The 11,587-nt window shown below is 54.8% G+C and overlaps 2 protein-coding genes across 2 annotated transcripts in view; one reads left to right on the plus strand and one right to left on the minus strand.

Annotated features, from left to right (window-relative positions):
• Nucleotides 1-4,989, plus strand: part of LTBP2 (latent transforming growth factor beta binding protein 2) — a 73,986-nt gene extending 68,997 nt beyond the window's left edge. Inside the window, exons 33-35 of the mRNA XM_054200915.1 lie at nucleotides 181-453; nucleotides 681-830; nucleotides 4,084-4,989. Of these exons, the coding sequence (XP_054056890.1) occupies nucleotides 181-453; nucleotides 681-830; nucleotides 4,084-4,250 (590 nt within the window). The 3' untranslated portion in view covers nucleotides 4,251-4,989. The remainder of the gene's footprint in view (nucleotides 1-180; nucleotides 454-680; nucleotides 831-4,083) is intronic.
• Nucleotides 4,990-5,701: 712 nt separating this feature from the next.
• NPC2 (NPC intracellular cholesterol transporter 2) lies at nucleotides 5,702-7,997 on the minus strand. Its single transcript, XM_054200922.1, has 4 exons — nucleotides 7,842-7,997; nucleotides 7,642-7,749; nucleotides 7,134-7,306; nucleotides 5,702-6,498 (listed from the first exon to the last, which is right to left on the minus strand). The coding sequence occupies exons 1-4, from the start codon at nucleotides 7,924-7,926 to the stop codon at nucleotides 6,412-6,414; spliced, it is 453 nt and encodes a 150-aa protein (XP_054056897.1). The 5' UTR covers nucleotides 7,927-7,997; the 3' UTR covers nucleotides 5,702-6,411.
• Between the last annotated feature and the right edge of the window lie 3,590 nt (nucleotides 7,998-11,587).

An 11,587-nucleotide genomic window follows, 5' to 3' on the forward strand; every position in this document is an offset into this window, starting at 1 on the left:
GGAGCTGGTCTTCTCGAAGACGGGGTGCTATCAGCAAAATACAGAGCTGCAGCTTTGGAGGCCACTGAACGCAGGCTTGGCCAAGCTGGCCCAGTGTGGGCATACCCTCTCTGGCTGTAGCCGACCTACTTCTCTTGAGCCAGGCTGCACTGACCCTTCCTTTTCTCTCACCATTTCCAGCTGATTTTGCTTTCCTGTGTAATGGGGCCAGTGAAGACAGTGAGAGAGGGGCTGAGCTCCGAGAAAGACCTAGGTATGAGTATGGACCAGGCTTGGAGGACCCCCACTATGGCCTTCCCGGTCCAGATATAGGCCCCTACTACAATTACCTGGAGTCTGAATACGGAAACCCCGATTCTGGTTTCCCTCGGAGGGAACCCATCAGCGAGTTTCGTGGCAGCCTTCACCATGGCCCAGGGCGGTCCTCGCCCCGCTACCTGCCCAGCCAAACTGGTGAGTACTGGGAGACACAAAGATGTACTTTCCCACCCAGGTAGTCCACTGGGACTGCGTGGCAGATCCCACCCCAGCCAGATTGCTTCAGGCTTGGAGCGAGCTCTGTTCCTGGCTGCTCTGAGTCGCTCCTGGCCTCACCAGCACTGTCTTGCCACGTGCCCGATGTCCCCTGGGCATCTGGGCAGAGGGTCACCCTGCTCTGACACCGTCTTGCCACCTTCCAGGCCTCTACGAGGGCTTCGAGGGGCTGCAGGCTGAGGAGTGCGGGATCCTCAACGGCTGTGAGAACGGGCGCTGCGTTCGTGTGCGGGAGGGCTACACCTGCGACTGCTTTGATGGCTTCCAGCTGGACATGACCCGCATGGCCTGCGTGGGTGAGTGGCGGCCGGGGCCAGCCCGGGGGGTGTCGGGGGCTGCAACCCGGTCCCGGCATCCATCCCTTGGCGGCTGCCGCTCTCTGGCGGTGGTGGCTGGGACAGCTGCCAGAGGATTATCCCGTTCTCCGACTGCTTCCGTCCCACAGAGCTGGGAGGACCGTCCTGGAGGTTCAGCCTGCCACTTTCTGCTGGCAGCTACCTCAGGGCGTCGCGGGGAGCAGCTGATCGCCCCATTCTTCGCACAACGCTCTTGTACGCCACCAGCCACTGTTACTCTCTCCCTGCTTACTTTCCTCTACGTTCACCTCTGCCCTGGTGAAATTCCTCACTTTCCACCCTGCCCGATGAAACACGGTCTCTGAAGCTTCTCTCTCCATCTCCTCTGCATCCCTATGCCATGCCTCCATCCTTCTCACGGTGCAGCTCCCCAAACCAGCTGAGGCCCCGGGCACTCAACAGAGCAGATGAACCCCCTCCTTCCTTAGGCACGGCACTAACTCCAGCTCCCAGCATCCTTATTGCACGACACGATCATGCAGCTTCTTCCTACAGAACCCATGGTCTCTGCCTCCCCAAATGCTGCTGGGCAGAATGGCTGCCTGAGCTGTTATTTCTCCTTCTGCGTTTGTGCACTCAGTGTCCTTGGCCACAGTGCTTTGCACTTGCCTTCAGTGAATGCTGTCTGGTTGATTTTTGGACCGCTCCTCTGCTTGCTCAGAATGAGTCTGAACACCCACCCCCACCCCGAGTGCTGGCATCACACACATACGTTTCATAATCGTGGGGATTCTTCTTTTGTCCACCTTAATGACAACACTGAATGGAGTAGGGGTGAGGACAGGCGATGCTTTAAATGGCTTTTATTGTAACAGCCAGGTATTGCTAATTATCTTTGGAGTGCGGCTTTGCAGCCTGTTGTGCAATTGCTGCGGTTTCATCTAGACCGTATTTTCTCAGTCGGCTTGAGTGTGTCATGTGAGAGCGTGTTGAAATCCTCGCCGTGGCCAAGGCACATCATACCCGGCCGCTTCTCCCTTATCTGACACACCAGTTATCAGGTCAGCGAAGGGAACCAGATTGGCTTAACATAATCAGGCCTTAACAGAGCTGCACCAGCTATTTAATGACCCTGTTAGGCTTTGGAGGGTTATCACCTAATCACTCACAAACCTGGCCTGCCTAAGGGAATGGGGGTGAGTAGTCTGTAGTTCTGGATTCTCCCTGCTCTGTTTTTGAAGATACTTACCAGATTTATTCTTCCTCGGGTCTCTCAGACCTCCTTTATCCTCCATCTCAGAGAAAACTGCTAACTTTTCAGGAGCTGCGGGAGCATTAAGCACGTGAAGATGAGTTGCAGCAAGCCTTTAGCAATCTGGCTGTAGCTACTTTATCTGAGTGTCGAACCTCTCCATCACAGCATAGCCTTTCCCTCCCTGTACTCCTGCATCCTCGTTTAAACGCTTCAAACATGGTCTGCGCCCTGTCTGGTCACCACGAGCATTTTTATGATGGCTGGAACAAAGCCCACATTAGCTGCTCCAGCCAGCTTGGCTGGCTTTTGTTTCCTCTGTCGATAAGGAACAGACCGACATTCCCCATTGTTTCCTGCTAATGTATTTACGGAGCCTTTGCTTGTTGCCTTTCGTGTCCTGGACTAACTAGCACGCATTTTACACTGGAGCCTGTCTCAATTTTTTCCCCTTCAGTTCTCCTACATGGTGTTCAGTCACCCCCATGTTTTTACCTTGCTGACTTGATGCCTTTAGGGTACTTCTGCAGCTGCTGCACTGCTTCCCCTCTCACCTGCCTATGGGGACAAGCTTGCCCTGGCTGTCTGCCCCCACCCTCGCCTGAGCAGGCAGGCTCCAGAGCTTGGTGTGCACTGCTAGTGTGACTCTACCACTTCTGGTTTTCAGGTGCTTCTGGGCTAAAGTAGGCTTGGTTTACTTCTCTCAATTCGGTGGAAGGTCTGCTCTTCCTGCTTTTACCTTTCCCTGGAGCTCCCAGCAAGGTTGCCTCCCTGGGCTTCCCAGGCTGCCGAGCACATCTTCCTTGATGTGCTGGCTAACATTTCCTCCTTGGGCTTCTGAGCAAGCCCATCCCTTCCACGGCGAAGTTCTGGTCCTGAGGTTTAGCCGAAGTCTGCAGTGCCTGTTCAACCATTGCTTTGCCTGTGTATGAAGGCTGACTTGTTCCTCAAGCTCTCTCATCTCAGGTTTCCCTTTTCCTCCTTCTTCCTCCCGTGGCTGCTGTGCTTCCTCCTACCGCAGCTGGAGTTTTTGCTTCCAGCTTCCTTCTCTGGGGTTGCACTTCCCTTTCTTTGCCAGATGGCCCCCTCCACCTGTGCTAGGGATAACATGAGATCCCCAGGGTGGTAAAGCTCTTCATCCCTGGTGGGATCCATTGGTCACTGCTGGGGCCTTCACTCTCCCTTGGGTGGCCATCTGAACCCATCAGCTCCTCCCCACTCCCACTACCTGCCAGTCACGGGGGACTGAGGATGGAGTTTGTGGTCAGAGGGCTCGGACCTGCCTTGGCAGGTGCCGATTTGGGCTCTGGAGGTCCTGTGGTTGCAAACAAGGGCTCTGGGGTGCACAGGGATGCTCTGCCCAGCTGATGGCCCCACCACAATTTGGGGTGTCAGGCAGGGTGTCCATCACAGCAGGGCAGCTGCACGTTTTAGCCCAGCAGCGAGCCGGCCAAGGGAGCCCTTTGGCACAGTTTGCAGGTTAATAAAACAAGTCCTTGTTTGCACAGTGCAAGGTCCCTCTGTGTTCTGCTCCTAGAGGTGATAATCAGCCTCTCAGGGCCACCATCATCTGCCTCCTCGGTCTTGTCCGATCAGGAAAAGGCATTTTCCAAGGCCGGAGGTGGCCTTTCTCCCAGATCTTATGCTAGCACAACTTATTAGCCGGAAGCTGCTAACCCGGGGGTGTCACCAGCTGCAGAGCATGGGAGGGCGGGGAGGGGGGCTTATCTGGTGTATATTGCTGGGAGGGACTCCCTCCTGTGCTGGGGAATGCCAAATGCTGGGGATGTCACCCCTGGGGACTGAGGGGTCTCTGTGGATGTGCTGAGGAGTGTGGGAGGCTGGTGGGGTCGCAGTGGGCATCCTGGAGGTGCTGGGAGACGGCATGGGACACCTGTGGGGGAGGGCTGGCTGGGTGGCAGGGGCACAAGGAGGTGCTGGCTGTGGTCTGGGACTGCTCGCTGTGCCACCAGCTCACCCCAGTCCTTCTCCTCCTTGCAGACATCAACGAATGCGAGGAGGTGGGTGGCCCTGAGCCCCTGTGCCAGGGCAGCACCTGTGAGAACACAGAGGGCTCCTACCGCTGCCACTGCTTGCCAGGCTACGTGGCCCTGGCCCAGCCCCACCACTGCGTGCCCCAGACAGCCCAGCGCCCAGCGGCAGCGTAGCTCTAAGGGAGCAGGGGTGAGGGGGCTGAGGGTGCTCCCCTCCAGCGCGTGACTGGCACCCAGGAGCTGGGAGCACACAGAAAGGACCATCCCCACCCCCCAGGACTGCGGGTGCTTCGAGGCTCTTCGCTCCTTCTCCTCCGAAGCGCACAACTTCCCTGCCACCTCCCAGCCTCCGCACCCACCCTCCACCCTGCCAGCCCCTGCTCCTGCCACAGCAGAGCCCACCCCGGCCCCCAGCAGCTGTCGCATCGCCCCGTGCCATGGAGACGCACGGGACATGTTCCCCTGCCACCCAGCCCCAGCCTCTGCCCCCTTCGCTCTGCTGAGAAAGGGGGTTCATCTCCCTGCCACCGCTGCACTGACCTAGCGACAAGCCTCACCCACGCCGCAGGTGCTGGCCCCGCTCCTCAGGAAGCATCCAGCCCCCAGGCTGGAGCTTTAAGTGAGGGGTGTCAGCCCCAGCTTCTTTCTAAAGCTGCTGCCTAACCTTGGGTTGTGGTGGAGAGGCCGGAGGGGCCCCGGGGCCAGCTCTCCCTGCAGCCAGCCCAGGCGCATCCCTTAGCCCTGCACTTTGCCTTCGTGCCCCGCGCTGGCTGGGCAGGGGGACAGGTCCAGCTTCCTTTCTGTAAAGTTGTTGGTGACTTTTTTTTTTTTTTTTAACCGAGTCTGCTGGAAACTTCTCTCATGTTGTTAAATAAAACATTTATTTTGGGCCCCTGTGGCTCAAGACACTGGGGCTGGTCAGAACTGTGCTTGTCTTGCCTCTGCTAAGGGGTACCAGAGCCACATCCTCCCTGTGGATGCCTCCCTCCCTTGCCAGCCTGGCAAGGCCACCCCAGCCTCATAAGCCAATTCTTACCCCTCTCACGCTGGCACCCAGCCTCTTCCTTCTCCTGAGCCAGAGCAGAGACCCTTGCCAGGCCAAATACTTGCTTATCTCCCCAGCCCAGCACCAGCCAGAGGAGCCAACTCCAGTCCCGCCCCCAGACAGCACAGTGGTTGCGGCTGCTCACACCCTGCCTTGTTCACAGGCCGGTGGGCTGCAGTTGAAGCGTGAGAGCACGTAGGTTTCTGCAGTTGGCAAGAGCCCTCAGGCAGGTCTGGGAGCTGCTTTTCCAGACCGAGAGCCCTCACTGGAAAGGCCTTTACCTATGCCAAGCAAGCAAGGTCACGTTCTACACCACCACCTCCTCAGGGAGCCTTTGCAACAATTTCAGGCCAGCACAGGACCAGCAAGGCAGGAGCGCAGCCAGACAGTGCCAGTTGGACACCCTGCTAGCCAGCAGCAGAGACGCCTGGCTGCTCACAGGTCACGCACACTCAGGCCAGCATACCACCTCCATCCATGCCTTCAGCGGAGAAGTAAGACCAGCCCAACCCCAACTAGAAGATGCCCAGCCACTCTGCTTTTCCTCCTGCACCTCTCCACTCACAGAAGACAACCCAAGCAGATTTTGTCTAGCCTTTATTAAAAGGAAAGTTATAAAAAGAGGTTCAGGAGCTCCCAGCAGCTCCAAGTTAGTAGTAGTGCAAAACATTGGTTAGAGAAAGAATCATCCCTGCAGAGATGAATGTCATTTGGCTTTGCATCCACAAAAAGGAAGTTTTCCCAGCTACAGTCCTGCTGGCTCGCGCAGGGGCCCAGGACAGAGCAGGCTCAAGGAAAGGCTCCCTCCCTCTCCTTCAGCTGCATGGATGGCAAACGCAGGTGCCAGGGGCATCCCGGTCACACCGGGGTCTCCCGGAGCAGGAGAAGCACAGGAGGGTGGATGCAGCCAGCGTTCTAGAAGAGGCACTGAAGGGTTACCAGGTAGCAGCTCAAACACCAGCCAGGTTCATTGCAGAGAAACTCCTTTGTGAGGACAGACAGCTCCATTTCAAACAACTAAAGTGCCTCCGCAGAGCAGCTGGAGGACGATGCTCAGTCACTCCTGCAGCAGACACTGCTCCCCCTCGAGCTGCTGTGAGAACACCCCAGAGGGCTCTAATGGGGCAAGAGCCCTCTGCCCGCAGCTGACCTTGCAGGAACACAGTACTGGTTGCTCAGAGGCTGCAGAGCTCTGAAGGAAGCAGTAAGAAATGCTTTTTATATAAAAGAATTTGGCCTGTCTTGTCTTCTGTTTTTCCCCTCCCCAAGCCCTGCTACTGGCAGGGCTCCTCAGCTGGTGATCTGCACTGGTATCTTCCAGCAGAACAACATCTGGTCCTGGTCATCCACCAGCTCCCACTTCACGATCAGTTTAATCTGAAAGAGAGAGAAAAGCAGAGGGAAATGAGTGTGTTCACGAAACTGTACGGCAAGAACACGGGAAGTTATCACTTGTGTGGAGGCAGGAGGTCCTGGGAGCTCTGCGCAAAGAGGACAGAGCTGGGGCATTGCCCCCGCTGCAGCAGATGGGCCACGCTCATGGGGTGACCCCTGGAGTATCTTCCATGGATGGAGGGTTCAGCTGTGCGACACAGGAGACCTCCACCGACTGTACTCGGATCCCCACTCTCTGAGTAAGCAGGAGAGTGGAAACACCCTGCGGCCCCCCAGCTGAACCGCACCCTGGAGCCAAGCACCCCCAGTTTGGGAGCATTTGGCTGAACACAGCAGGCTCTGCAGGGGGCTACATACGAGCCTAGAACAGAACGGGCAGATACTTGGGCAGCTGAGGGCACTTAGCAGCTGCTTCCTCCGCTGGGTCTGTCCCAAAGTGTGAACTTGAGACTTTGGGACTGAGTCACACTCATTGCAGAAGTGCCACCAGATAGTCTGAGGAGGCTTCTAACCTCTTCACCACCACCACAGGACAAGGTGTCCCTAAAGGCAGGTGGTGAGACTGCCCCAGGAAGGGCAGTAGCCCTGAGGAGCAGACCAGCTGCCTGCTTACTTACACTGGGGTACTCGCTCTTCACAGGGAGTTTATTCAGGTAGCTGTAGGAATGGCCCTTCTGAATGGGGCACTGGATCCCGGACTTGCATCCATCAGGCTCAGGAATAGGAAAGGGGATGTCCACGTGCAGCATCTCGCCGTACACCCTCGCTTTGCTGCCCTGGCTCTCGATCTCTGCAGAAAACAGAGAAGCGTAAGCAAGGCACCAGAGCAGGGAACATGTTTCTACCTTACACCCCCCCTTCCCTTGACGTACCCTGTAAGAACACAACTAAGTGACGCTCTTCCTCCCCAGCCACTTCTTTCCACCCAGACCTCTCTCCAGCCACCCTTCCCCACTCCTCTCCAAGGAGTGGGACACAGAGGTGATCGCTCCCCCCCAGCTTCCCCCCTCCTCTCCAAGCAGTGGGATGCAGAAGTGATCCCCCCTCTCCCCCCCCGCAAGCAGTGGGACGCAGAGGTGACCTCCCCAAGCCCCCGGCCACCCAGCTTGGGGAAGCGATTCTTACTGCTGGCGAAGGTGACGTTGATGCTGTAGGATGTTCCCTTGTGGAGCTGGCAGGGCTGCGTGGGACAGGGGCTCACGTTCACCTCCTGGATGCTGCCGTCTTTGGAACCTGCAAGGAACAGCCGGGTTTACCGGGCCCTCTCCCCCTGCTGACCCCCGACTCCCCCCTTCTCGACCCTCCGCACCGCCCGGGCTGCTCACCGCAGTCCACGAAGCGGAGGGGCTCGGCCAGGGCGGTGGCGGCGGCACCCAGCGCCAGCAGCAGGGCAAGCGGCGACGGCACCATGGCGGCGGCAGCGGCGGGAACGACGGCAGCGGCTGCTCCCCGGCGGCGTCACATGAGCGCGGCGGCCCCGCCCGCCCCTTCCGCGGGGGCGCGCCCCGCCCCGGGGGCGGGACCGTAGCGGCGGGGGAGGGAGCAGCCGTGTCCTCGTCCCGCAGGGCGGGGGGGGCTGGAGCTTGGAAAAGGGCAGCGGATACGCGGCGGTGACACCGATACCGAAGGACGGGACGGGCTGTGCTGGAACTGCAGCGCCGGGACAGACGGACGCCCCCTCCAGTACCCCCGCTGCTGGGCCGCACTGGGCAGCAGCTGGGTTTAGCCTGGAGAAAAGGAGGCTGAGGGGGAGCGTTATCGCTCTCTACAGCTACCCGAAAGGAGGGTGTAGCGAGGTGGGGGTCGGTCTCTTCTCCCCAGTCACAAGCGATAGGACAAGAGGAAAAGGCCTCCAGTTGCACCGGGGGAGGTTTAGATTGGATATGACGAAAAATTTCTTCACCAGGAGGGTTATCAAGCATTGGAACAGGCTTCCCAGGGAAGTGGTGGAATCACCATCCCTGGACGTATCTAAAAAACACATAGATGCGGTGCTGAGGGACATGGCTTAGTGGTGGTGTTGGCAGTGTTAGGTTGATGGTTGGACTTGATGATCTTAAAGGTTGCTTCCAGCCTAGGCGATCTGCGACGTGCTCACGCAGCCTGTGCAATGAGCTGGGAGCTCTTTCGCTGTCTCTACTGAAAGGGGGAAAAAAACACTCAAGAAGCTAGTAGACGGGCTGGTATCCTTATTCATTACTTATCCCGCACCTCGTGTTCTGCGTGTTGAAAACTCTCTGTGTAACGCTAGTGCCAAGACTTACATGTACTAAGTAATCACTGCGGTTGCTGCCTTTCACAGCACATACACATTAGTCCTACTTTTGCAACGCCGGAGACTCCCAGCTTTGTCCTGCTGATGCCGAGACAAACCAGAGGATGTCCAAGACGCTTCAGCAAGCGTTTGACCCAAGCTAAACCTTAAGGCTTCTCACTGATTTCACGTGGTAGCAAGTGTTTCCCTTAACAGGGTCATGTCAGGAACACAACGGAGATAAAGGCACACGAGCGCTGATTTGGCAGGAACGCGGCAGAGCTGACACAGCTTCTCCCCTTCAGACCTCTGTCCCAGTAAGGTGTCTGCCCGCTCCGCCTCAGCTGTGCTGCCAAGTGACTCAGAGGCAAACCCCCCACACTTTGCTCAGGCTTTCCGCAAAGGATGTGGCACCAGAAACCCCAGAGGTGTTAGTGGGACTTGCTCTTCCGCATCTCTCTGCTGAGCACTTCAGCAAAAAAAAAAAAAATCCCTTCCTTCGCAGGGTGGGGCTTTTATTTTATTAACTTTTTTAAAGATTCTGAATAAGCATTCAGTTTACAGAGGCCTCAAGCAAGCAAGGCCAGGGTGCTTACAGCAGCCCTATCAAAACAATACAACCCCAAAAGGCCCTGCTGAGACTAAGCCACATATTTAAGCCCACCTAGCACTCTTCGTAACCGACCCACATAAAGTCTTTTCCTTGCGCATGGGAATGCGTGGCCTTAGAAAGGCTTTCCTTCTCCCCATCCTTCAAGTCCTACAGATGATAAACAAAGCTGGCTATGTGACCGCCGGGAACGGGAGTGCCGTCGGGTCAGAGCAACACCATAAACTACCGCCACACATTCGCAGGATAAGCAGTGTCATGCTTGGGAGCAAATTCCACAATACATTAACTGAGGATGCCCCCCCATCAAACGGGTCTCCAGCTGCCTTAGCTTCCCAGACGCTTTTGTGCGATAACAGCAACTATTTATGTACAACGCTATGCCTATTTCAAAGGCTTTGGACTAACGACTGTTGAATCTAGGAACAGAATTAACACATCTATCCCCCCCAGAACTGGATTAATAAAAAGCCTAACAAGCCTGTTTGTAAAACTACAGCCAAGGCCTTTAGACAAGAAAGAAGCAGAAACCTTCTGCCCAAGGTTTTTAGCTGGTATCACACATTACCATCGTGCCAGTTTTGCAATAACAGCACTAAAGCACTAAATTCCCCAGGGCAGCATAACCGTCATCAGCCTGACAGACCTTGCTTTTAGGTAAATGCCCCTTTTGACATCTGATACAAGACATGGGCCTCCAGGTCACCTTGGAGCACAACATTTCACCAAAATACTTCAGAAACAGTCAATGCAACTTTAGGCTGGTCTCATTATTTTTTTTTTACAGACAGACAGGGGGACAGAACTCCTCCTAGATTACCGACATCACGGGGAGCTTGTGTTAAGGTGCAGAAACACCAGGAGAAAAGGCCAAGAAAGCCAACAGATAAATTCTTTCCAGCAAGACTGATAGATGAGTTCTTCATTTCCATAATCCAACCAACCCTATTATATGAGGAAAAAGTCTCCGGTTCCACTTTATGAGCTAGCTACACCAAATGAATCCAAATCCCTCCAGCAGCATTGCATTTGCAGCTCAGTAGTTTAAGATGCACCTGCAAGCACTACAGCAGCACTGAATACACAAATCAGGTTCTCGGGAAAATCCACATACAGACACTAATCAATTTGACTGTTCTTTCAGCCAGAACATGCTCCTTTTGCTACAAATCATCAGAATTCACGATGAAATGCATCGCAAGCCGCTGTCACATTCAACACCACGCCAGAGGTTTTATTATTGCCAGTTCCCGAATCGCTGAAACAAGCTCAGTTTTCCACCAAAACAGACACAAGATGATTTAAGCACACACATTGCAGAGGAGAATAGAGCGAAACATCTAGAGAATTCAACTCGCAGACAAATCTCTTCAATACAGTGTGCTTAAAGGGAGCTAAAGGAACTCCCCAAACCCAGATGCCACAGACCAGAATAAGAAGGGGAAAACAAAACACAACCAAACCTAAAAACAGATTACATCAAGCTGTCAGGAACAAGATGGCCAACAAAATCACAGCCCAGGAAGGAAGAAAACATAGACTGTAACTCTGTGTAAGAGAAAATCACCGCCATACCACATAGCCAGCAGAATGAAAAAACAGCCAGCGATAAGAAAGAGGTGCTAAAAAATAGCTGTTCTCCTCAGTTACACCCACCTCTCCTCGCTACTCCAAAAATTTGCACCCAACACCTGAGTCACTCCTCAGCACAGTGGATTATTAATTAGATTAAATTAACTCTGAGAGGGGCCAGCTAGCCTCTTTCTCATTCTTTTGGTCTGCATTAACCATCTGAGCAACATCCCCAAGTGCCTGGAAGGTACTTGTCACACTTTTGATACTTAACATTGGTAAAAATGAAGGCAATTAGAAAGTAAGAGTATCTGGTTTTGGGGCTATATCCATTCTCCAAAAGGTGTTCACGGTGAATACAGTCACAACACGGGGAAATGCAGTGGGATAGGTCTAATACACCCTGCAGGAGAGAGCAGGAAAGCCACTGCGATATGGAACGGAGGCATGATGATCCCCCGCCTTTTCTCCCAGGAGTTCTTAATTTGCTTCTCCCAAGTCATCTGCTTTAGGGACACCACATTGATAATAACTGGAGAAACACCCCAATATGTTTTTTTTTTTTAAACATTAAGTGTTCCAATATGCCTGATTGAGGATTCATCTACCATTGCAGGTACCTACATTAATACCAG

Source organism: Rissa tridactyla, chromosome 4, assembly GCF_028500815.1.
Source record: "Rissa tridactyla isolate bRisTri1 chromosome 4, bRisTri1.patW.cur.20221130, whole genome shotgun sequence".
NCBI lineage: Eukaryota > Metazoa > Chordata > Aves > Charadriiformes > Laridae > Rissa > Rissa tridactyla.

Coding starts and splice junctions, on each gene's coding strand:
- NPC2 (XM_054200922.1), bottom strand. CDS start 7,926: ATGGTGCCGTCGCCGCTTGCCCTGCTGCTGGCGCTGGGTGCCGCCGCC. Junction 7,307..7,641: donor CAACGTCACCTTCGCCAGCA/GTAAGAATCGCT, acceptor TGTTTTCTGCAG/AGATCGAGAGCCAGGGCAGC. Junction 6,499..7,133: donor TGAAGAGCGAGTACCCCAGT/GTAAGTAAGCAG, acceptor TCTCTCTTTCAG/ATTAAACTGATCGTGAAGTG.